Here is a 26,178-nt window from a genome sequence, read left to right as displayed (position 1 = left end):
AGGCTGTTTTTCAAATATCCCAGTTGGACACAATCTTTACATGCACTGAAGGTTTGTATAACTCATAATAATCTTGCAAATTTATTTTTTTAAATACTTTTAATTTGTTTGGGGATGTTAAATATTAGTGATTTTTTTTTCTAAGTGCCAAGATCAAGTTAGGACTTGCGAGAAACTTTTCTGAAGTATAAAACAGGAATGGGCCTCAGGTACGTAAGAGATCCATGCCCACTCAGATTTGTACAACTTGGGCTCAGTTTACACATTGAGGTGTGAGAACTTGCTGATTGCTTACAAGCTATTGGGGATGAGCTCCCTTCAGTCAATTTGCAAGCCCTGAATAGAAGCCCTTTTGGGAACTCTGTTTTCCACAGCTGGAGCAATAGCCTCCACGCTTGGCAAAGGCAAACAGCTGCTTTAGATCTATACAACTAGTAGCGCTAGGATGATGTGTTAGTGAGACATTGGCAGCACCTCTTCCCACTTACCTCCTGCCCCTTGAGGTAGTGATGAGTTGTGAATGCTGGAATAGAGCCTTTGGTTTTAAACAGGCTGAAGGCATCCTTTCACATGGTTGCTATGTGAACCAGTTTCTAGAGGGATAACCATATTCTGCTGCAGCAAAAACTAGACTTCCTAGCACCTTTTAAGCCTTAAATTTACTAGGGACAAGCTGTATCACTGGTTCATGCAGCCTAGTGGTGTATTCTGCCTAGCAGCTCTGATTGCAAGATCGGTGTTTCCCTGGCCTGCCAGCTGCAACCCTTTAAATGGGATTAAACCTTCCACTCTGTTTTGGATGGCAAAAATCAAAAAATTGTATGGCAAGCAAGAAAACCATCTTAGGGTATTTTCATTTTGTCTGAAATTATTTACATACTCAGTTTTCTCAAAATCTCTAGGTGCTATAGACACAATTCTCAAATCCTCATCTATTTCAAATTCCTCATTTGCAGTATAGGAAATGAATTTGCTTGTTCTTCAGTACATTGAAATAAAATATGCAGACTCACAAATGGATGTTTTTCCAGAGAGATGCTAGAAAAGAGGAATTGTAGCATATGCACCACCCCTGCCACAGTTACCTCACAGGTTTTTTATATTTTGTGTGTGGTTCTGATCTATAGTCCATCTCTGTATATTCGCCATTAAGTAGAATAATTTTCTCTTCCTGTTACTGGTTAATCCATTGCCCCAGCTGCCAAATTAAAATACGTTCAGAAACATGGGAGGATTTTTCCTCCCTTCACACTTGCTGGAATTAAGGAATTCATGGTTGTTATATAAACACAAACAATACAGTTGTGGACAGAGTTAGTAAAAACACTTCTTGTAGAAGTCTGGCTTATGGACTTTGTTTAGCTCACTACAGAATAAAAGATGAGCCTGAATGAGGCCAATGGCCTATCTAGTCCAGCATCTCCACGGTGGCAAACCAGATGCCTGCAGGAAGCCCATCAAGGGGGCCTGATCACAAGTAACCCATGTACTGTAATCAATCTGAAACCAGAATCTCTGTTACTGCAATATGTGAAATAACTATGCTTAATAAAGGTAAAGGTAAAGGTACCCCTGCCCGTACGGGCCAGTCTTGACAGACTCTGGGGTTGTGCGCCCATCTCACTTAAGAGGCCAGGGGCCAGCGCTGTCCGGAGACACTTCCGGGTCACGTGGCCAGCGTGACATCGCTGCTCTGGCGAGCCAGAGCCGCACACGGAAACGCCGTTTACCTTCCCGCTGGTAAGCGGTCCCTATTTATCTACTTGCACCCGGAGGTGCTTTCGAACTGCTAGGTTGGCAGGCGCTGGGACCGAGCAGCGGGAGCGCACCCCGCCGCAGGGATTCAAACCACCGACCTTTCGATCGGCAAGTCCTAGGCGCTGAGGCTTTAACCCACAGTGCCACCTGCGTCCCAACTATGCTTAATAGTTGCTTAAAAATACAGTTAGCATTTGATACGTAATTCAGAAAGTAGATTGTGACCATAAAGCACTGTTGACAAGGACACATGTTCTGGCACTTGTAAAATACAAATTTGTAATTAAAACCCTGTTATCCCAATTCAACCCATAAATGATAGAACTCAACCTTTTGATAAATTGTACTTCAGTGGAGTCTCTGATCTCTCTTTGAAGTTCCCCCTTTTTAAGAACAGTCAAGTGTCCCATCATTAAGCAAGAAAAGGGATTAGATTCAGGATAATTTGAAGGATATCAAAGCTGCTACCCAGGATGTTAAACCCAAATTTCATCATTCAACTATGCTTATTTCCAGTTCATGTTGCCTTTCAGAAGTGGTTCAGTAACTTGTTCAACCCACTATGAAGCAGTTCAGATACATTTCGTACAGGTAATCAAATTCTTTTGAGTGCTACATGAAGTGTAAAATGAGAATATTTGAATGTTTAAAACATGTCATTTCCTTGTACTAGTAACACACCCTACAGAAGTTTGTCATTTCACTTGACCAGAAGAAAAACAAGCACACGCTAAGCCTTGTTGGTATGCTGCCAAAAATGGTGCCCTTGTTCTCTCCCTCTCATGTAGCATTTTAGGTACTCTGCATGCAATGAAGCACTATGATGAGTGTTTCCCATCTCCCTCTTCAAATGTCTGGCTGCCAGTGGTGGTGGGAGAAACTCGTAATAACCTATCAAATCGCAAGTATACTTGTAACACTACAACAGGGAGATTTTGCCATGTGAATGCTGTTTTTGGTGGGCGTACTGCTGGAGTGGGCCACCCTCAGTCTGCTTTTGTGTGTTCTCTAGAGCTATCTGACTTATTTTCCTCATACTTGTGCTTGTTGTGATGAGGAGAGAAAACACTGAGTGAGAAGAGGAAGAAATATATATTACCACAACCATTTCTTGTATGCACGCACACACACACAAACACATTCACATTCCCCTACCTCCAAAGTAGTATGTGACACTTGAGGGGGGGGAAATTGCCCACTCCTGGTGTACTTCAAAATGCATAAAACCACAAAGTTTGATAACTACTCACTTGGGGGGGGGGAATGATGAAATATTTTATTACTATTAGCTATAATTTGACCACACACTTCCTTTAGGATCCCAGGGCAACAAATAGATAGGCAGTTAAAATCTTGAAGGGATACAAAATAGTATCAGAAAAACAATTTAAAATACATAATTCACAGTACAGAGAAGGAATAACATATCAGCCGTTTTCACCCTTCCTCAAAGATCCAGATAAACAAATAGGCCTTTAGCTGTCAACAGAATGATATTTGTGCAGGGAAACTAACTCTTAGGAGAAGATCCATAGGGTGCCACAGTGGAGAAAACCCTATTCCCATGTTTTCATTTTGACAAAGCCTGTTGGTTGGAGATTTCAAGTAGGACTAAGACATCTGTAAACATTTTGATGAAATTTATGCCTACGCATTTATTAGTCCCACTTGAAATCTCCCACAAGCAAACTTGATAACTGTCTGTTGCTCCTTGGAGAAGTAGGTTAAAGTCAATCTGAACTAGCTAGGTGCTTCTGATTGAAGAGACCATCATATTTAGTGCATCATCTGGATAGAAATTTTGGGGTCATTCCAAATTTGAATATGGTTTATTTAGATCAGGACAGCAAAATAACTACTGTATATACTCGAGTATACGCTGACCCGAATATAAGCCGAGGCACCTAATTTTAGCACAAAAAACTGGGAAAACTTACTGACTTGAGTATAATCCAGCTCACCACACCACAAACCTGGTGGTGGCAGCAGCGGCAGAGGAAGAACAAGAGCCCGAAAGGACCGAGTATAAGCCAAGGGTTTTTTTTTCAGCATAAAAAATATGCTCAAAAAGTCAGCTTATACTCGAGTATATATGGTAATCAGAAAGAAACAGTTTGTGCTTGGTGTGGGGAGTTGAGATAAATGCAGGATAACTCACTTTCTGAGTCCTTTTTCCAATTTCCTACAATATACATTCTCTTTTGTCCATGTCTCTAGAGTTAGAAGAGACAAATGCTCTCTCATCCTCAAAAGAACTTCCTAACTTCCTGGGACAGTTACTGGTTTTTCTGTTTATGGATTCAGTTTCAAGACTGAACCAGTTCATCAGTGTGGGCTCCTACTTCTGGCTCAGGCCAAGAGCCAGTTTATACAGCAGATAAAAAAACTGCAAGTGTGGGTACAGCTTTAGTATGCCAGTCTTTGGTTGTCTGCTTTCTAAACAAAGGTACAGTATCTTAAAGAAGGATCAATGATCAATATACTCTGAACCATGATTTCTTGGAAACAACTCCCAATTCAAGCTTTGGTCTAACTTCAGTGAATTCAATTGCTTCATTAGCAGCAAGTGTCCATACATTTATTATAATACTTGCTGAACTTTTCAGAAGTGTGAAGAATAAAGCTGAAGTCCAGCAAACACAAGGCTGTTGGGATCATCTTCACAAACTTCTCTTATCATTCACAAGTTATCAGAAAAGAACTCTGCCTAGTTCAAACATGACCTGCAAAAGAAATAGAATTTTATTATATTTTTTTCCAAGTGTTTTCATTGGTAATGAAAGTCAACAGCTCCAAACTCTTCCTTACAGTGGTATTTAAAACCACCCTTAAAAAACACACACACCCTAATGCTAACTAATACAAATAGGGCCCCTTGCTCCAGCAGAAGCAATCTGTTCAGCAGCTAAAGTGATATTAAGGCAAAGGGATGGTTAACATTTTCATAAGTGACGGAAGATTCTAATCTAATGTTGCTCACTCACCCATATAAGCCTGGTGGCTAGAAAGATAAAGAAACAGCACTATTCGTGCAAGCAAAGGCCTCTGTAAGTCAGAGGTCGGCAGGTGGGGAGGGGATAGGATGACAGGATAACAGCCCTCTTTCCGACACTGACTTAAAAGGTGGTCACCGAACAGCTCCTTTCATCAGCAGCTACTACTTGAGTTGCTATTCAAAGTCTTTTGCTTTGCTCTCTCACTTGCACCTCAGTGTGTGACTAACTGGGGCTCTGATTTTGCACATAGCAGTTCCTTAACTGGAGGGAACAGTTCCCAGCCACTGCTTGACTTAACAGGTGTAACTGCTGTTGATTGCCCCCAGAAACCAAATGCATTTGTAGTTTGCGAAATAAAAAGTACACAAATTCCAGTAACACAGGAAGTAATTACAGATCAATATGCATTCTCAACTTAGAAATGCATCATGTGACATAGAAAACAGTGTAGACAATGTAACTTGTGGCTTCCAGGGCATGAATACACTTGGCACTTGAACTACATGCAGGTTACATACCATCCCATGATGGAATTTTGTGATGTGAAGTAGTCCTAGATGACTAATTTTGATTTCTTCTTACATATAGGTAAAAATTATGCTGGTGCAGTGTGGTGGCCAAGTTGCTTGTTCAAATCGCATTTAATCAAAGTCCCTATTCTGTCAGTTTCAGTTCGGCATTTATGATTTAGGGATAATACTGGCCTACTTTATAGTTCTGTTGCCAGAATCATCAAAATAATGTGTGTGAAGCATTTTGAACACTAGAGAGTGCTATATCTACATAAATTCCTAGAGGATATTTACAAACTTCTCCCCAAGTTTCCCGCATCATGTTTAATTAAATTGAAATTGTATTGAGACATGATTCGGTGAACTTGCTAACATTATAGGAAGTGATATACTGATTGTACTCACAAGGAAAGAGCTCAAGACATGTTTGTTTCAACAAAGCTGTTAAGTTCATACTAACACTGCACAGCAGCGCATTGTTGCAGACTTACCTCTATGGTGATGAGTATCACTATCATCCACTCTAAACGCAAAGCATGTTTCTCACTCAAATGATTTCTCATCAAATCTGTCAGCTCTGTGCAGTGCTGGAGCTTTTCATTCACCACCTGCAACAGAGGAACTGATACTTCAGAAATCCTTAGGTAAACAACTTGTTCAAGGAATTCTCACCTAAACAGCTTATCCACTGAATGGGCTTAATGAACATACTGAAGTTTGATGAACTATATCAGAACTGATGTTTCTATCAATGAATGCAGCAGAGCACCCAACACCATAAAGTTAGCATTAGGAGTTTTGACATCTCAGTGTTAGCAGATTTATTGAACAGTGGTTTACAAATATGGACCACAATGACTACATCATCTGGAACTTTGTTCATTAATAGTTACTAAAATTGAACAGTTTCTAAAGTTTTGGGTTTAAGTAATGGAAGATGAAGGCAAAATCCAACTCAATCCAGTGCAAAGCGCCAACTTGTAAAGGATTCCCATAGTCTTAACTAAACTATAATTTCTCCTCCCCTACATGCATGTGTGCATAAGCATGGGATAGCTGCAAACCATGAAGAATGAATTAGAAATGACTGCATTCCTCTCATATCTCCATCAAACCCTCCTGTCTGTTCAATCAAGTGACAATCAAGCTGGACTGCCCTAACTGTGCAACATATTTTCAAAATAATGCCCCTTTCAAATGCATTTTAGCAAAAAGAGTGCAATTTTGGACTCTTATCACCTGGAGGGCAAAAATCAGCACTTCCTCAAAACCTTGTTTACATAATACAGCGTGAACCTCTCATTACGCTCCTAGTTCTTACCAATGGAGACCCTTTTTCAAACCAAGTACCAGCCACATAGGAATCAAAGAAGCTCACTAATGCAAGACTTGTACGGGCCTGCCAGAGTTTTCACAGGCAGCTATGGAGCCACACCTATCAGCAGGAACAGCAGTTAATAGATTTTCAAAAGATTCATTGTGATAAGAAGATTAATATCCTTTAGGAGAGAAAACCTGGCTTTGTGGGAAGGACTGATCACACTGGGGATGGCATAATAATACAGTGGTACCTTGGGTTACAGACGCTTCAGGTTACAGATGCCGCTAACCCAGAAATAGTACCTCGGGTTAAGAAATTTGCTTCAGGATGAGAACAGAAATCGCGCAGTGGTGGCGGGAGACCCATTAGCTAAAGTGGCACCTCAGGTTAAGAACAGTTTCAGTTTAAGAACGGACCTCCAGAACGAATTAAGTTCTTAACCTGAGGTACCACTATAATGGGGGATGAGCTTGCTATATGAGAAAACTATACTGCAATTAACAAAATTAAATACAATACCAGCAAGCCAGCTCTAGGTAGGAATGGAAAAAAAACCTGGACATATTACCCAAGAGAAAGAGAGAAAAAGATTTCCAAATAGCTAGTTCCACCATGCTAAGAAAGCAAACAGAATACCAGTTTACTACAGGGATTGGGATTTTTTCTTTGTTTAAAATTAATGGCATGAAGCCCCAAACCATGTAATGTTCTGCATGTGCACTGCCCCATGGAAGCCCTTTGCTCCTAGAAAAGCTGCTCCCAAAATTTGGTGGACCCTCTGGAATGGCCTGTAAAGAGGGTAGTATACACCCTGTGAAGTGGGAAGAATCAACAATCCCGTAGCCAATACTAGGCAAAAGTATCTTCTAACTACACATAATAATATAATAATAATAAATTTTATTTATATCCCGCCCTCCCCAGCTGAAGCCGGGCTCAGGGCAGCTAACAACAATAAATTAATACAACATTCTAAAATCATTTCATTATAAAATTAATTCAAATCAAATTGATGGCAACCTTTGGGCTAGAGTTCTGTGAAGATTGCCAAAGGAGGTAGTCAGGCTGTGCCTTGGCCAAAGGCCTGGTGGAACAGCTCTGTCTTGCAGGCCCTGCGGAAAGATGTCAAGTCCCGCAGGGCCCTAGTCTCTTGTGACAGAGCGTTCCACCAGATCGGAGCCACAACCGAAAAAGTGACATGGGTCACTTTGAGTCCATGCCCATATTTTTGCTCATCAACGATGAAATACTTGTACACATCAAGTGCCTTTATTTACTTAAATTTATGTCCTGTCTTTCCTCCAAGAAGCCCAAGGTGGCACACACGACCAAGATGACCAAGAAAACAGAAGAAGAAAATGGAGAAGCATAAAAAGTTTAAGAATTCTTTGAGGTGAACCAATCTGTGAACAATTGACAAAAACTGAAGTTTTCGCTGAGGCAGGAAAGCTGGAATTGTGTTGCCTACCTTAACTCTGCGATTAATGCTGAGAAACTGGCAAGTTTTATCATACAACTGTTCAAGATGCTCTCTATCCCAATAGAAATCTGGAGTCATCAGTAGGTCGGAACTCAGATTTATGCGGTGCCTGAGGAAAGGTAGGTAAATACCTAGATTCAGAGCAATTATGGGTGGTTCTTCCCTCCTGATTTGAGTTAATAATTCTACCTAGGTGGTTCAGATGTAATGCCAAACCATGGTTTGACACAAAATGAGTAAGCACTGGAAAACTCAGGCTTGCACAATCCATTTTTCTATCACATGCTACAGCTGCTTCCCTGGCTTGAAGAATAATAATAATTTTACAGTACCAACAAAATGGCAACCTATGGTGTGCCTCAGACCAGGAAAATATGATTTTATCACAGTGAAAAGGGGTACTCCAGGTTCATTTTTGTGCCATACCATGAAGGCTCTATGAAGGCTATATTGGCCACTCAAAGTGATGATTTCCATATTCCCTCATGGGCTTCTTTGAGAGGAAGGCTGGACTATAAATGTAAAAAGTAAATATTCATTACTTTTAAAAGGTACAAATTTAATTAAGAAATTGGGCGGGATTCACCTAATGAATCCTGTCAGTGGAAGTCCTGCAGACGGGGTTCCACAACAGGGATCCCTCCCCCACGTGCCCCCCCCCCACTGGCGCAGGAGAAGCTTCAGAACAGCACATGGGAATTGTTCTGTCTGGCACACTGATACATTTGCACAGCCGGAGCTTTTGGAATAGCAGGACATTGAATTCCACCCATTATTTTTGAACAAACAACTATGTTTGTTACTGAACTGCTTTTTTTCCCTTGACTACACTATCCTACCAATAAGATCTGGAAACAATCCTGCTCTCTGGTTAAGACCTGTTCCTGCAGCAGGACTTCTCATGATTAGTACTCAGTGGTATTTCTAAATTCTTATGATTAAAGGATTTAGGGCTTATCTCCCATCTCTAAACAAAAAGAGATTCCCTGCTCTCAGCAGCTGATCTAAGCTTTATTTACCGTTACCCTTCACAAATCATACAGGTCTATTACAGACATTCCTAGAAACAGGATTTGGGGGAAATACAGAACTTGTCAAGGTTATAACAGACACACTTGCTTATGCTCTTATCACATATGAAGGCTTAAATGGAGCTGCACCGTACACTGTAGCTCTTAAAAACTGTTATAATAAACCCATAACATTATTCAATAAGATTTCCATTCAACTGAAGATTCTAGTTTCATGTTTAATAAACACCAATTAAGAGGGTACGTATTTCCAAGTGTTCAGACAATATGGTGCTAACTGGGGTGTGTAGGAAGAGACATGACTGCATTGTGCTCTTCCACTGCATTTAACATTTTTGTTTCTAATCCTTGGTGCCCTAAATCGATCCACCTCTTGCAATTAGTAGACTTGACTTTGGGTGTGAGCTTAGGATATCTTTAAAAAGATTATGCTAGATTTCTATAGGAAGTTTTGCTTCTCAAAAGGGAACCAATAACTGTGTTGGTAGTGAAGGTGTAGAAAACGAAGACGGCTGGAAGTGAAGGATCAAAATATATTGTAAACCTCTTCAGGATGCCTTGTGGGAAGCAATTTATAAATGAAATAAATAACAACGAAGTGTCCTGGGAATTAAGTTAAGTTTCCTTGTTTTAATGAAGATACCTCAATGCAAATAATTCCCCAATTTTCTGCATCACATCAGCATGAGAGAGCTTCACCTTCTTCCTTGACTTTAGTATCTGTTAAAAAGATAGTAGTGAGACGTTAAGAGCGAATATATGTTGCAAATAGCTCAATTTAATAATAGTACGTAAGACCAATGAAGTAGTGAATACCTCAGGTATTGACTGGATAGATTCTACAAAATTATCCAATGATGATTCCCAAATTGCCAGCTTCACTACATTAGGGAAAAGTACAAGAGATTTATTATTCAAGTTCACTACCCTTTAATGTTTTCACAAAACCAAGTCCCTACTTTCAATTACTTTCAATTCCGTCTTTAAGACACCCCCAAGTATAAGGACCCCCCCATTTTTGGGGACTCAATTTTAGGAAAACGAGGGGAGATGGCCCAAAGTTGTTGAGCCTCTCCCCCTACACAGCTGCAGGCAGGAAACACTCCCTGCATCGTTTCCCGCGTGCAGCGGCATCAGGGGACGTTGCACTCTCGCCAGCCATCCGGTTGATGGGAGTGCAACCTCCCCCAATGCCGCTGCATGCGGGAAATGACCCAGGGAGCACCCACCATGTGTAGCAGCATCGGGGGAAGTTGCACTCCCACCAATGAGCTGGCTGGCTGCACGCAGCTTCTCCCCCCCCCCCCCCCCCGCAGATGCGGGCAGGAATCACCCCCCAGATCGCTCGCTGCGACATCGGGGGAAGCCACGCTCCTGCCGACCGACTGGCTGGCTGGCAGCACGCTGCTTCTCCACCACCATATGCCACTATCCGTGTATTGGATGACCCCAATTTTTTTTACATTTTTTTACAAATTTTTTTATGATTTTTGAGTCAAAAAACCTCGTCCAATACATGGAAAAATACGGTATATGATGTCTTCGCAAGGAACCTAAAAAATGCATGCTTGAGGGCCAAAACAGATGTCAGATGGGAGACTTGCAATCAGACTTCCCAGCTGTTGGGAATTAAAAACAAACTTTAAAACAGCAATGGAGTAGGGATGTCCAGGTTTTATTCTAGAAGTGACAGCAGGTAACAGGTGCTAAACTCTCAATCTAAATCCTCCCCACCACAAATTATTAGTCTTAGGCTACTTCCTGCAAAGCTGAATTACTTTTTGTGGTACTGAACTCCAGAAGTAACTCAAGAAATTGCTTATCATTTGAATTTGATATCAAGAAGGAATTGTCCAAAACAGACATAGCAAGACACATTTTAAGGATACTTTATCTATGTACCTCTGCAATGATCTCTGAAGTTCACTTCAAGTTCTTTGCATCATGCTGAAGTAATACTACTATACATAACTTATCTCTGGTGCACATTCCGAAGCTTTCCTCATACACACATTTTAGGTAACACTTTGAGGGAAAGTTTTTCGCAGCACATGCTACACATCCCAAATTCTGATGCAAAATGCTGCTTAGAAAGCCTGATGCAATATATCACTTACCAGAAAGGCAAAGAGCATTTGAAAAAGCAAACTTCTCTAGAGTAACTTCATCAGGATCTAGTTCCGAATTTATCAGGATTTCTCCTCTATGAAGCTTTGACTGTGCTCTGTAAAGAGCAAGAGGAATACTTTAATTGACCACATGCACCAAAACAGAATATGCCTAGTATGAATCCATGACACATAGGAACTAGCTATACTATACTTTAAAAACAAAAAAACAAATCAGAGCACCTAAGAACATGCTTAGTTCCCGTCACAAATAATGGAAGAAAACTTCAGACTTGTTGAGCTTCTTTTTCAACTCTTTGTCAAACAAGAAAAGCTCTTCACCTGAACAGGGAGTTTCAAAAGCTGCTTAGCAAGTTATTTGGGATTTTTTTTTAAAGGGCCAAGTATATATGCTGGCCGACTGAGGTGACAGAACTCTCAGTGGCCCATTGCAATTCCTTTCTGAGGTCAGCTGCATCCACCATTACTTTCTCTTAAGTTAGTGCAGGTGATTCTTAAGGTTAATTTATCTTGGAATGAGTGTCAGTTGGTGCAGACTGAAGATACTGGTTGGATGTGTGCAATCGCTTGCTGATCCATGTCCCTTGTGGCTTATAAAGGGACCAATTAAGTTATTAATACAGTACCTCATTACGAGAGGCAGTGGTCCCCAGTTCCCTAAAGGTTTTTATTATTATTGAAATAAGAATATTTTTGTGCTCCCTGTCTCAAAGATGGCAATGGCAATACTTTCTTACTTTGCAAAGGAATTGCAAATGCAGCTTTATTACAAAGATTATGGGAGGTCTAAACAAGCTGGCAGAGTAGTGTAAATATTTAGCAATGTTTTCAGGAAACAAATATATGCAAGAAGCTACATTTCACAGAAACTAGCACTTGATGCATACAAACACTTACTCTCCTAATCTGTAGTTCATCTCTTCATTTTCCCAGTGAACAAGCGCAACTTCGTATGGCTGAATTTCATGCCTTTCCAGCATTTGCATGATACTCTTCATCTAGAAAAGATCCTGCGTATTAGAATTGCTGACAAATGCTAGGAGGTCATCATATAAACCTGCAGGCTAATAGTCATGGTGCCTTCAGCCAGTTTTGAAATACCATGGAGAGGGAGGGTGGAACTGCACATCACAAGGAAAACAACCCCAGCTTTTCCTTACAATGCAAATACAGGGACAGAGAGAGGCGTACTTACAAGGGAGAACTGACCTAGGAGAGAAGATGCTTCACACTTCCTATCTCTCAATCCCTCCCCCAGAAAATGGTCTCAGGCATAGAGGAATAAACCTTAAAAAGAGGAGGGTGTGCGAAGGAAGGCTAAAATGGTAGGTGTGAGAGGGCTGAAGCATCCCTGCCTCCTACTACTTTCACCTACAAGCAACCTCTGACACCACACTTCTGTTACTTTGCTAGGCGCAGATGTGGGACTCTGTGTTTGCAAAGGCAAAAAGCAACTCCTCTCAGAATCTGGCTCTACTTTGCACATGGCCACCATAATATCTTCTGTCTCATCTCATCGATTTCCTACAAGTTTCTACACTGACAACATTGTCTTTATTCTCAAATAACAACTTGCAGAAATACATCATTGTGAATAACTTAGTTTTTTAAAAAAATAAAAGCATCAAAAGACATGGGACAAAAACTCCCACTGCCCTTCATATGCATTTTTTAAAAAAAACTGAAAAATTAGACTGTAAAATGTAAAAAGATACATTAATAGCATTTGCTAAATCTACACTTAAATCTAGCCAAATCATTTTATTTTGTGGAACTGCAAAGTCCAATAGAGTTTACCTCATAAAATTTGGCTTCCACTTACTGTTTTTTCTTCAACATTCCAGAACACAACAGATCCTTCCCTGTATGAACAGAATTTCAAGGTGGTGTTAGCAGCACAGATTATGTTTCATGCTTACATGTGTATTTCTTGGCAAGAATAAATACTCTATTCTAGATAAGGATGGAGAAGAATTTAGTTTGTTCCACTTTAAGTGAACTGACATAATTCACACCCAAATTCACACACAATCAAAACAAAATTATACTTTTAAGATTTTAGTGGCAATACTTGGAACATACAGATGCATACACTGAGGGGAAAATACATATTTAAATAATATTTTTTGATTAAAAATTAAGTACATAAATACAATTTTTAATGGACTTTTTAGAAACCCAGAATAAGGCAGAAACAGGATGGAATCAGTTTATGACTGTACTGATGTGAAACTGACGCTGACTGAAAATAGACTGTTAATCCTACAGTCCTCAACTCATCCAAAATTTTAAATGTTAGTTATCTGGCTTCAAGTGTGAGCAATTAACCAATTACTATGGTTAATGGTTTGTTTATGAGGGTTCAGAAAATATTAAATAGCTTTTTAAAAAACTTTTAAATGGTTGCAATTATTTATTCTCAAAAAAATATAAAGGGTGCAGAGGCTGCCCATCATATAGTACAATTCTAGACATATCTGGAAAGGCATGAAATTGTCAGTCCTTGCCCCTGTACTCATTGGGAATTACTCTGGAGTTTGTGTATAGCTGATGGCCTTAGGGAAGCACTGCCTTAGGGAAGTGCTGCCGCCCCAGCCTCCTTCATTACAGCAAAGAGGGAGGGGGAAAGATCTGTAGTTGCTTTGGGGTTAAGGCCTTTTGAAGCCCAAGTCCCAGAGTTGTTATCAAGCTAAGCAATAAAACCTATCATTTTGTGTTACAATTTTTTTTTAGGTCACATGCACTTTATTGCTGGGCATTGTTTACCTGAAGAAAAAAATTATTCCAGGATCATATTCTTTCGCTGAGCTTTCTGTACCAATCACCAAAACGTTTGCTGCATCTTGTTTAAAAGAAAGCAGATTTGGAATCATATTCTGAGACACAGAAACAGCGTATAAAACCCTGTAAAACATTTATCCTACAACCCCACATATAATTATCTGGGCTAAACCCCACTGAGAACTGTGGTGATTACATCTAAGTAAAACTACTGGGTTGCATTGCATGTGTCCATTTAATATACAGTCATACCTCGAGTTGAAGTAGCTTCGGGATAAGTATTTTCGGGTTGCGTGCTGCGGTCAAAATGATGTCACACGGATGCGCAGAAGCGGCAAATCGCAACCCGCACACACACGGGTTGCGTTCGCTTCTGGATGCAAACGGGGCTCTGGAACAGATCCCGTTCGCATCCAGAGGTACCACTGTAGTCCTATTTCAGAACCTTTGAAATGTTAAAGGTACCACTTGCTGATGTGGGGAGAGAGAGATTTAGTCTGCTGGAGTCCATAACAGTTCCTGGTACAGTGGTACCTTGGGTTAAGAAATTAATTTATTCTGGAGGTGTGTTCTTAACCTGAAACTGTTCTTAACCTGAAGCACCACTTTAGCTAATGGGGCCTCCCGTCGCTGCGTGCTTTCTGTTCTCATCCTGAAGCAAAGTTCTTAACCCGAGGTACTATTTCTGGGTTAGCGGAGTCTGTAACCTGAAGTGTCTGTAACCTGAAGCATCTGTAACCCGAGGCACCACTGTATACTGAAAACAGAATTAGGGGTTTGAAGTACTCATACAGCTCCACAGCTAAGCCTCAAGCCCTTTAGCACTATATAGCACAGCAGAGGAAGTTTGCAGTACAGCGCTTCCAAAACTATTTCAGAATTCATGCTCTAGGATGGCTGGTGATGTGAATAGTACTTCTACTGCATGCAGAATACACATGGCAACTTTTTCTTTTCACTTGTACATATGTACAAGTGCTATTTTCAGATTAAAGATCTACATGCATTGATGAAAAGAAATGCTGTCAACATCTGCAAATAAAAGTATGTTCAACAGTGGTATTGTTTTACCCGCTGATCTAGAGTGACAATTTATGTTCAATTTAAGAACCAATAAGCCGTTATACGAGGCCCTTCCTCAGTTTACTCATGTAATATGTAATATCTCTGAATTACTTTACAATGCTTGCCTACCAAATTGCTCTTATGAATTTAAACAGCTCAGGAAAAATATCAGAAAATATACAAGAAAGTGGAGAGGATTACCACAAAGAACAGGTCATGGGAAAATGTTTTGCAAATGTGCTTCTAAGTATTTAAAGTGTTTGTCTCATTTCATAGCATTAGAAAGATTAAATAGGTATGTTTTTGGTGCAGTAGCAGCTAAGCCACATTACAGCATGCAATGGAGCATGTTTCTAAATGTATTTCTGTTCAGAAAGTTTTGAAAGAGAATTTTACAAGGTGATAATCATTGTCCCACAGTTGATATAAACACTGCAGTTTTATTACTAAGAGGAACTGTGTTCCATGCATTCAACAGAAGAGGGGCAAACTGTTTAGAGGTCTACCTCTAGGTAATGTTGTTATTTCAACATAGCCATATGACGTCAGATCATGGCATAGGGTACCAAGATTATATTCTTCTGCTGTTGCAAAGGCTGTGCACTGCATCAGATCCTGTGCCAAAGGAACAAAGTTTAGTTTAAGAAAACAATCAAGTGATATATTTAGAGGACATTTATTTGGCTTATTCACCAGCACTGTGATACCAGGGGTCATAGAACAGTCGAGTGTATCAAAATGCAAATGTCACACAAATACTAGGAGCGCTATCATAGGATTTTGCTAATAGGTAAAATCACTGTGCTTCACAAATCCTAGAATTAAGATTCAAACTGCAAGCCTTTCATGAATACCATGGTATAAGATTCCATGTGTAAGATATTGCAATAGGCATATTCATTTTGCCTGTTGAACAAGACCCAGAGCAGGCCCTTTGGAAGCATCGTGGAGTTTGTAGGGGTGTAAAAAGATGCAAAAGACTCAAATGCAATATGGCTATGATCCTATACAAACTTAGTTGGGTGCAAGCCCAACAGATTTTGTAGGATTCAATTCCAAATAAATAAAACCAGGCTGCAAGTGAAGTACTTGAGTAAATTACTGCCCAAACGTTTTATCCCCCTTCTTTCTCTCCCCTTAAAAAGGCAGCATTATAAAGATTACTCTCATTTTCTGTAACTGGAATAAAGTATTTTTTGTTAACTTCAGCACTTCATATAATCTAAAAAAATGTGTTACTGACAAGTGTTTTGTTATCTGGTGTGTGTCAAGATTAACACTTGCCCTTGCAAAAAATCCAACATTAACATCCAGCAGGTGGTGCTCTGCATCAAAGAAAGAGACAATTTTGTAACTCCAAATGTTTTTATGTACTATAGTCTGAGTCAGTGCAATCTCTGGCACAAGGTTTTTCCATGTGGCAGCTTTCACTGAAGTAACCTACCCTTTCACCATGTCTGACACTTTGCCCTGTATTTTTGAGATGGAAAAAACCACAGCAACAGAAAAAGGTTCCTGCAAAACATTTATTTGTGTGTAATTACAACCCCCCAAATGTTTTGGGTGTTTAAAACATCAGTGTTTTCAGAAACCAACCTGCATTTCAGTGACATGGAAACTTAAGAGCATATTCCACACAGCACAATATGTGCGTGCGTACACGTACATCCCCCCCCCAACGCTTGTCTCAATGTAACTTGACCAGGAGCAGCACTTGGGAGATTGCATCACGAGTTACCCAGAAATTTCACCCTATATAACAATTATGAAAACAAACGATGCTCTTTGGGGGAGGGAGCAAAAAAAGAACCTACCTAAGGCCAGTGCTTTTTTTCTGGGGGTACGCATACCTCTAAACATTTTGTAAATCTTTGTATTTTTGTCCATTTACTGTATTTATTTTCCTTGATTTGAACTATAAAATGGTGATTTTCTTGAGTCAAAATGAGAGTACCCCTAAACATTTCTTAAGAAAAAAAGTACTGCCTAAGGCCAAATAAAAGTTGGCAAGCTCTGGGAAAACATTTTTATAAAAAGATGTTTGATTTGGAAAGAATGGTGGTTTTCTTTTATTTCTGGATGGGGTGTCTGTATTCTTCAGTTCCTGTATTGAGGATACTTGCAAGGGAGGTAGGGGCAGGTAGTGTAGCTTCTAAATAGGGAAGTACAGGGACTCCAGCCTGGGAGGAAGCCTTCTGTCTGATGAAAGCCCTTCTCTTTCTTTGAGGCAGGAGAGGTTTGGTGGAAAGATAAAAGCCTGTGCTCAGAGTCACTTTTTGCATATTTCAGCTGACTAGTAAAAAATATTGTCAGGTATCAATTCCAGCTACAATTCTCATACCTACTTCACAATGTGGTTCACTGCAGAGGTTTAAAAAAGGAATGGTTTAGACCAGGGGTCAGCAAGGTTTATCTTGCCTGGGCCTGTTTGGTCGCACGGAGATCCCTCCGTGAGCTGGATCATGTGTGCGCGATTTTCGGCCGCCGCGTCTGCACAGACACGATTTTCGGCGCTGCAGAAGCAAGTCCCCGTGCCATGCTGCACCAGTTTAGCGCAGTGCATGAGCAGGCAGCTTGTGGGCCAGTCAAATGACCTCTGTTGGCTGCTTCCGGCCTATGGGCCTTAGGTTGCTGACCCTTGGTTTAGACTGAGACTAGAAAAGTAACCATAGTTTATTGTTAGTCTACATTGATACCATTGCGAGCCAGTTGGGGCTTCAGAGCTGTGCTCTACAGTGCAGCAGTGGCTAAACTGCTTTGGCCCAAGGGCTGCATTGACGGTCAACCACCCCTCTAAGGGTTATATGCCAGTGCCGTGCATAGATGACATATTCACATTTGTATACACACACACTCTATATACACCCCTAACCACACACACACATACACAACGCACATATATACTCTCACTAGACATGATGGTCTCTTGTCTCTCTCTGAAATATATGCATTCATACACTCTCACATATAAACACATGCACACACAGGTGCAGTCACATAACCAACATTTCCATGTCTGTCTACTCCAGGTGGCTGAAAACACTGCCTTTTACTTTGCAGAGTAAGCAGCTGTATTTCTCTCCATCCCACTTCAGCGCTGGAATGAAGGTAGGTAGAAATGCTGCCTTCTACTCTTAAAGAGCAGGCAGGGGGTATTTCTGATGTTAGAAGAGCCTTCTGCCTGCTCTTTATTTCTAGAGAGCAGCAAGCCCACTTTACCCATAGATTTCAGAGGGGCTCTCTGTAGCTGCCAGTCAGCCAATCAGTATTTACAGCAAGCCTCTTTGAAGACACGCTCCAAGGAGCAATCAGCTGCTTGGTGCTGAAAGTACATCTTCAAAGGAGGTTGCCAAATCCACCAATCAGTTGATTGCCAGATACAGCTACCTCCTTTCAGATTTAACAGGTACCAATCACCTGATGTCATTATGGGTGGGTGCTCCTTCCCACCTGTCCAAGATGGCCTGCAGGGATTGAGGGAATTAGGAATCCAAATCACCATCCAGATTCAGTTCCCTATCCCTGAAGCAGTTGCTTGCTGAGTATATTTAAATGCCACATCTATTCAAATACTGGTTTTCTTTTCACAATTTAAGCAGGTTCATTTTTGTTCTATCTAGGGTTTTTATCATGCATTTTAAGTGAATATTATTTTTAATTCACAGAGGGTCTTAAACTGTGCCTAGCAAGCCCCCTCACACCAAAACTGATGCAACATATCTTCAACAGCACTCAAATGCCACCACCAAGGCAGGAATGAAAATAGAAGTAACATGACAAGAGCCATAGGGACTTCAGTAAAAAGAAAACAAAACCTCATCTTTGTGCATGAATGCTTTTCCTTAGACTGCAGTCATCGACACAGCCAAAGTTGAGGAACTGGGTCAAGAAAGAGTTCATGCTTTCATGGGCTGGCCTACCCTGTACTGTTAGGAAGACAGGAGTTTTCTCATTCCTGCATAATACTTGTTATGAAACATTATTCTGGTCTTCATAACCCTTCAGTATTATAAGTACTACACTTCAAAGTTTTAATACTTTACCTCAGTTTCAGACGGTAGTGGCAGATTAGCTCTAGATGGCTGCTTGGTTCTCGATGCTTTTGGTAGCCTTTTAGCTGGCAAAATATGTTGATTTGGCATAATTTTACTACTTGATAAAACTGAATAATGTCTATTTGGTATATCTGTAAATTTTCTCAAACACTTTGCATTGTGCTTGAAACTTGTGTTTTTAAGAGCACAAAATTGTTCCCTGTGTGGAGGACAAACATGCATACTCAAATAATTCACAGTCTTTGCTGCAGTAGGAACGTTAGCTTGTGGTCTCTGCCATTCCTTGGCTTGCACACAAAGCCTGCTTAAGCAAGATGTTGTTGCCTCTGGAATGCACATACTGATGGATCTACATGCTAATAAAGAATTGCTTGACACCCCTTGAAGATTGTTGCTTGATGCTGAAAGCACATATTTATGCAAGTGTTGGCAGTTGCTTGTTTTGTGTGAAGATCTAGCCAGGAATCTCAGTAGTTTAGTTGCCATCTTTTCACTGTGTCCTGAATGAGAGAGTTATAGTGCATCAACTTTCTGACAAGGAGCAATATTTATCATTTTATAAAAAACAGTTCTGCACTACAGCAAGTCAGTCACATCAATAATAGGGCTCCTTCTGCATTCATAGGCTCAGCTTCAAATGAAGCAAGCAAGGAAGACTGCTGCAATACATTTACTTTACCCACCACAGCAACATAATGGCCAAACACAGGGTCAGATCAGAATATTCTCATAAAAATATCTGTTCTCAAACGTATTAAAATTTGGTTAACAGCAAACAGGGAGATGCATCTTTCTTCCTTGTAGAATAACTTTAACCAGCCAAAGGTAAACAGTGCAGTCTATACTCAACAGAATCTGTGAGTCAGCCAGTGACTAAGACAGTGATAGTTCAGTTTCACAATCAGGGGAGCAGGATAGGCTAATAAATTAGACACACCATACACTGAAACACATTGAATAGCATGGAACTCTGACTGAATAAGGTCAAAATGTATTCCTTAGACCCTAGGTTCTTAGACTGTGGTGTGGCATAGGGAACCTAAAGGAAAATTATTTGTGGATGGCCCTACAGTAGCTGGGGTCCACTAGTGAAGGTTTGGCATTTCAGTCACCTCTGCCTTCAAGTAGATGGCACAACTTTGCCGTGAGGTGTGAGGAGATGAAATTATAGTGACTGAAGCTCATATGACACTTTCCACTTCTTCTCATCCCTGCAGGTGAGACTTGGCACTGCTCAATGTACTTGGCTCTGCTCAATGTACAGATGGAGGAGTTACTGCCATATAGCTTCAGGCCACATAAACACAGCTTTGTGAAAGAACTAGGCACTCCCCTGCATAAAGAATGTCAGCGCTGAGCTGGGTGGAATGGAATTACGGTAACTGAGAAGCAGAACCCCAGTTCCAAGAGCTTGAGAAGTGCTGCCTTAATGGTCTATCTTGCCTTTGACTGTCACTCACATGATCGTTCCCCCTACAACTGCCGGATGTCTCAACACAGGTCCAATCTTTCCTTCACTGTAGAATTTTCTCTCTCAGGCCAGGCCATTCCTGCACCAATCATATTAGTATTATTTGGATGAGAAAAAGCTGGACTCCGGGGTCCCCAGGAACTACATGAAACATGGCAAATGACCAGGAATCATGGGAGCCGTAGGGCCTCAGTATCTTCCCAGCCTTGCCCTGAAACCCTCCCTTACAGCGCCCAGGTGACAGGTGAAATGAAAGGTGAGCCCCACACCGCTTCCCGCGTTCATGTCAGAGCGCCTCCATTCCTCTCACTAACAAGACCGGAAGGTTGCGGGGAAGGACTCCGCTGGGAACCATATTGCGAGCGCCAGAGGCGACCCGCCGCAGGTGACCATCACAGTATCCGATTAGGACGTTTTAAGCGGGTGTGGGAGGAATGACCCCCTCCCCTCGCACTCTGCCCCATGCGCGCGCCCCAAACACCATCCAATCAGAGGGAGACCCAGTTCCAGGAGCCTTTTACCAACCTGGCGCCGAAGCACGAGGTGGGAGGAGGACCCGCTCTCTCCACGGAGGGCCGGCGGAGCCACAGTTAGCCCCGCCCCCTCCGTCTGTGCGGTTGACGCGCGACGTCATATTCCCCGCCCCCGAGCGCCGATGAAGGTCGCCGCCTCCTCCTGAGGAGGCGATTACACCCAAGGCCTCGCGTTTCGTTTGGCTGTGTATCCCTCCGCCCGCCCTCCTTTACCGAAGGGGCTGGTTTGCTTCAGCGCCCCTCCTCCCTCAGCCCGTTGAGCGAGGGAGCCCAGCCGCCGACCAATGGGAACAGGCGTTGCTTGGGAAAGCGCGCAGCTGCGGCGGGCGGCGCTACGATGAGCAAAATGGCGGCGCCGACGGGAACGCTGCCGCCTCAGCTCGCGGGCAAGTTCAAGGGGTGCGTCCCGTCTCCACCGCTTCTTCGGGGGCTCTGAGAAATGGGTGGGCGAGGGGTGAACCGTTGGCCATTCGCGGGGAGGCTGGAGCTGTAGAGTACCAGGGGACAGGGGTAGGGAGCTATGTCCGGGTCTCTTCCCCTCCTGGCTCGGAGAGCCGGGGCGGCTGAAAACGCGACACTCTAGCGAGCCGCTGTTTTCTATTTCTGCTCTTCTTCCTCCGAGCTCCAGTTCGCTTTGCACGGAAAGCCGGCTTCCAGATTCGGAGCTGCCCCCGCGAATTATTTGCGAGCGTGGCATTTAGGGTCTCTGAGGGGTGTCTGTTCCCCGCGCTTTGAACCACTTCTGGTTGGGAAAGGGAGGTTTCGCAACGGAAGCCAGGAACACAGTGGCCTTTTTCGGCTGTCCGTGGGTGGTTGGGTTTCGCTCCAACCCTCGTGCTTCGAGTACTCAAGTCTTCCCTGCTTCTGCAAGTCACTCGGTGGTTTGCAAAACCAAGTTTTCTATTACGTCGCAACAAAGCATAAGCCATACGTGTCTCTGAGCCAGAATTAGAAGCGAGTTTCCAATTCAGGCTTGAGGCAAAACCAGGAAGTTAAGTAAGAGGAACAGAGCGTATGTGAAGCTAAGTTTGAGATGTCCAAATCATGATTTGAGCAATGTCTTTGACAGAGGACTATTTAATCAATATGTTTGTATTCTCGCGTATTACATTTTATTTTAACCATGCAGTTTTATTTGACACAGAACCTATGGGCTGCATGCTGCTTGTCATGGGGGGTGGGGCGCTGGGGGGGTTAGTGAGGCCAAAATTTGACACACACCATAACTCTTTGACAGGGTCCTAGTGCCCTGCCTACTTCTCAAAGCTGGGAAGTGCTAACTAGGCTTTGGGAATGAGGTGTGAGAGCTCTAGGAACCTGTCAGAGCCCTCATGCCTCCTTCCCAAAGCCAAGCACCTCCTTACAGTACTTGGCTTTGGGAAGGCAGTGCAAGGGCTGGGGGGGGGGGGTGTCAAGATGATCCTTGTGGTCCCTTCCAACTGTACAATTCTATGAAAACCAGTTTTAAAAATATGTTTCTCTACTGTGAAGCCCAGCAATAATACTTGAATTGCCATTGATTAACAAATCATACATTTTCTTACTATTCTAGACGATAATTCAGATGTACTGGCATCAGAAACAAGGCATTGTCTTCCCCCCTCCTCTTTTTTGAAGAGAACTAAGTTGTTTTTTTTGTTAATAGTAAAGAAATAATAATATGGTGCCCATCTGACTGGGTAACCCCAGCTACTCTAGGCGGCTTCCAACAAATTAAATGAATGTTTGAAGACTAACATTTTGATTTTAAGATAAAGATTATTAAAAGTGTTACCCAGAGTCATAAATACCATCCTTTAGATATGAATTAGAATATTTAGCTTATTTTACCAGGTTCTTATTGGTCTGGGACATGGTTTAAGGAAGTTGCTGTGTACATACAAAGATAAAGTGTAACTGCAATAATCCATCCTTTATTTTCCATGGTAAACTGTGTGAGATTAAAACCACAAAACTTTTTTTCTGCAAGTCTGGACACTTGGAAGTAATATTTCTGCTTAGTTTTCATATATGGAATCAGTGTATTGCTTAGGACTGCATATCAGTTGGGCAAAATCTTAATGGCTTCAGTGATAATGTTTCAGTGTGATAAATACTGTGTTTGCATTGAGATGTGGTCTGGAGGGGTATGAGAGGTTTAGAAAAAGGCTGTGTTTAGGCATCATGATAAACCATAATTTATTGTGTATAAGAATAATAGACCTGGGCTCCTTCCCTCTGCTCTTTCTCCTCCAGAGCCACAAGGCGGTGATGGGAAGCCTTCACTTCTAATTTCAATTTTTTACAGTTTGGGTATTACATCTGAACTGTAAATTGTGGTTAATTTTAAACATGGCATGTTTCAAACAAAGCTTAACCAGTTCGTCAAGTTCAAGCAAGAAGATGAGCAGTGGTTAATTGAAAATGGAAGTAAAACTTTCCAAGCTTGTCTTAGCTACAACAGGGAGAAAGAAGAAGAAGAGTTTGGATTTGATATCCCGCCTTTCACTCCCTTTAAGGAGTCTCAAAGCGGCTAACATTCTCTTTTCCCTTCCTCCCCCACAACAAACACTCTGTGAGGTGAGTGGGGCTGAGAGACTTCAGAGAAGTGTGACTGGCCCAAGGTCACCCAGCAGCTGCATGTGGAGGAGCGGAGACGCGAACCCGGTTCCCCAGATTACGAGAATACCGCTCTTAACCACTACAGAAGGAGTATGCATGCCTGGGAGGAGGCGAGGCTCACTTTGTGAGCAAACATAATTATGGGTTTTCATGATATCTGAACACAGCAGTTTACTCCTGTGTAGAAATTAACTTGAATAAAGTTGCCTGATGGTGATTCTGATATTTACAAATTTAAAACAATATTGCTTTGTTCTTCATAGATCCTTCGCATACAATACAATTAAAGATAGGCTGCCTCTAATCCTAACTAAAGTTATTGATACTCTGCATCGACATAGAAATGAATTCTTTGAAGAACATGGAGAAGTAAGAAATTGCTGCCTTTTATGCTTTCTCTTTCAATACTGTTCTCTTAAAAACCTTAAGCAAATCAAACTTTGTATAATTATTTCTGCATCCTTAATGAAATATTTTTCTGCTTCCATAAGAACATACAAAGAGCCTTGCTAGCACAAACTAAAGAGCCAGTATCCTCAGTGTATTTGTCACAATTCTCCATTCAAGCCTTTTCAGCTAGTGGCCATCATCACATCTTTTGGCAGTGAATTACATAAATTATTCCTTGTGTGACCAAGTACTTTTCTGTCCTGAATCTGCTGCCATCTGTTTAACCGGATGACCCCAAGTTCTAGAATTCTCTGTCCACTTTTCCCACGCCATGCATAATTTTATAAACCTGTAACGTCTCAGTCACCCTAGGCCCTGAGGCCACAAGTTGCCTACCTATGGACTAAAGCATTTGGTTGTCATGTTTGATACTTGGGTTCTGGACTTGCACTTTTGACTGGAATTCAGTCAAGTTATTGCAACCCTACAATTTATTGAAAAACATAACTTTATGAATCAAACACATTCAGATTGAAAACATTTGTTTATCTCTTCATTTTCTCTTAATTTTAGAAAGGTATTGAATCTGAGAAGAAAGCTATAGCCTATCTCTCCAGGTTACGGAATGAGCTGCAGACAGACAAACCACTGATTGCCTTGACTGATAACCTCCCTGACAGCACTCTCTGGAACCAGTGCTTAGAATATCATCAAAGTTTATCAGATGAACCACCAAGCTGGTTTCAGTCTCCTTGGCTATATACAGAGTGTTATATGTATCGTAGAATTCATGAGGCACTCGCTCAAAAGTAAGCATGTGTGTTGTTTGCTGTTGTATCGTTTCCATCTGTGGGATGGGGAATTGGGGAATAAAGTTCAAGCTTAAGGTAAAACAGAGAAAAGAACTCAATCTTAAGTGCCAGCTGTTTTCCTTTTTTTATTCCTTCTCCTGACTTGTAGTCAGCAACAGAGTGATAGTTGCCTCTTGCATCTGGCACCAAGAGCCAGAGCAACATAGCAGCAGCTTGGGTAAATAGACACCATCCTGTGAAGGACTCCAACAGCCATTTCTGGGCTTCGGTTATTTCCTCTGAAACCTGCTATGCGGTACACAGATCAACAGCAGAGTGCCAGTGGAACATCTGAAGACTGGGGAAGGTGAACTTTGTTCCTTCCTAGTGACTCTTGTCTATTTCATGCATTTTAAATATTTTGTAATCCACCTCAAAACCTAATTTAGTAGGCATAGTATAACTACAAGTTGGAATTTTAGTGTCACTTCTTGCTACAAATTTTGAAGTCCTTGTAATTCTCTTCTTTCTTTGCTTTCTGCTTAATGATAGACCTGTAAAGTGATTTGTTCACTTTAGCTTACAGCCTAATTGAATGAAACGAAAACTGTTGGCTACTTTCTTTTTTGAACCCCACCCATAGAAAAACAGCCATCAAATAAATAAATAAATCAGTTGAAAAATACTGTAACGTTAGTAAGATGTGTTAAGAATAATTATATTAATTTACGTAACTTATAACCCACTTTCACAGCTTATACAGTGCCTCAGGATATAGTAGTTACCCAACTCTGGAGTACAGATTTTATGTGGAGTCCTATCAGATGACATTGAAATGATGAGGAAAAAATTATTAACATTATTTTCTCCTGTTCCTGGAAGGATGAAGGAATACCTTGTTTCTTGGGAAGAAAAAAAATGTAAAGTTCGTTTCAATTTTGAAACCATTCTGTGTTTCATAATTACAATGTTTATTTGTTATATATTATTGCTTGGAATTGTTTCTCTATAAAAGGTCATATAAGCTCATTAAAATGTCAAGAAATGTGTGCTTTGCTTATGAATTAATTATTTTAAATAACAAAAAACATTTTATATTGAACAACTTCAGATATTTGATTTCTGTATTTCTGTCATTTTTATTAGGGGCCATGTGTGTTAATAAGGGAGGAAAAAAATATGAAATATTCCTGGTATATTTATAACTCAAGCTATTGTTTCCTTCTCATGCATTGTTGTTGGGTAATAGGCAACAACTGCAGCT

At 41.3% G+C, this 26,178-nt stretch overlaps 2 protein-coding genes and 1 long non-coding RNA gene across 15 annotated transcripts in view; 2 read left to right on the top strand and 1 right to left on the bottom strand.

The window, feature by feature from the left end:
- The first annotated feature begins 142 nt into the window (after positions 1-142).
- Positions 143-8,042, top strand: LOC307213584. The gene is made up of 3 exons (XR_013837589.1): positions 143-209; positions 2,275-2,349; positions 7,894-8,042. It is a non-coding gene; the product is annotated as an uncharacterized lncRNA (long non-coding RNA).
- Positions 4,269-21,261, bottom strand: RMND1 (required for meiotic nuclear division 1 homolog). Of its 3 annotated transcripts, none has more exons than XM_079971543.1 (13): positions 21,125-21,261; positions 20,589-20,678; positions 19,117-19,628; positions 15,580-15,688; positions 13,994-14,069; positions 13,050-13,089; positions 12,125-12,225; positions 11,216-11,322; positions 9,915-9,979; positions 9,742-9,818; positions 8,056-8,176; positions 5,758-5,874; positions 4,269-4,481 (listed from the first exon to the last, which is right to left on the bottom strand). In XM_079971543.1, exons 3-13 carry the CDS (start codon positions 19,612-19,614, stop codon positions 4,449-4,451), a joined length of 1,344 nt encoding a protein of 447 aa, XP_079827669.1. In that variant the 5' UTR covers positions 19,615-19,628; positions 20,589-20,678; positions 21,125-21,261; the 3' UTR covers positions 4,269-4,448. The 3 variants fall into 3 exon arrangements, with proteins under 3 accessions (XP_079827669.1, XP_079827670.1, XP_079827668.1); XM_079971544.1 differs by having other exon boundaries at positions 19,117-19,190; XM_079971542.1 differs by lacking the exon at positions 20,589-20,678 and having other exon boundaries at positions 21,125-21,253.
- Positions 21,262-21,384: 123 nt separating this feature from the next.
- The window catches only part of ARMT1 (acidic residue methyltransferase 1), a 65,946-nt gene continuing 61,152 nt past the window's right edge, over positions 21,385-26,178 (top strand). For 3 of the 11 annotated variants that reach the window (XM_079971524.1, XM_079971513.1, XM_079971517.1), the window contains exons 1-2: positions 21,396-21,531; positions 23,997-24,102. In XM_079971524.1, coding sequence (XP_079827650.1) covers positions 21,470-21,531; positions 23,997-24,102 — 168 coding nt within the window. In that variant the 5' untranslated portion in view covers positions 21,396-21,469. Of the gene's footprint in view, positions 21,532-21,553; positions 21,576-23,996; positions 24,103-24,696; positions 24,933-26,178 lie in introns of those variants that run through there. The other 8 variants (XM_079971521.1, XM_079971518.1, XM_079971516.1 and 5 more) reach the window with 7 other exon arrangements.

This window comes from Podarcis cretensis (assembly GCF_951804945.1).
Source record: "Podarcis cretensis genome assembly, chromosome: 3".
In the NCBI taxonomy this organism is placed as follows: domain Eukaryota; kingdom Metazoa; phylum Chordata; class Lepidosauria; order Squamata; family Lacertidae; genus Podarcis; species Podarcis cretensis.
This window is presented reverse-complemented; position numbering and strand designations above follow the sequence as displayed.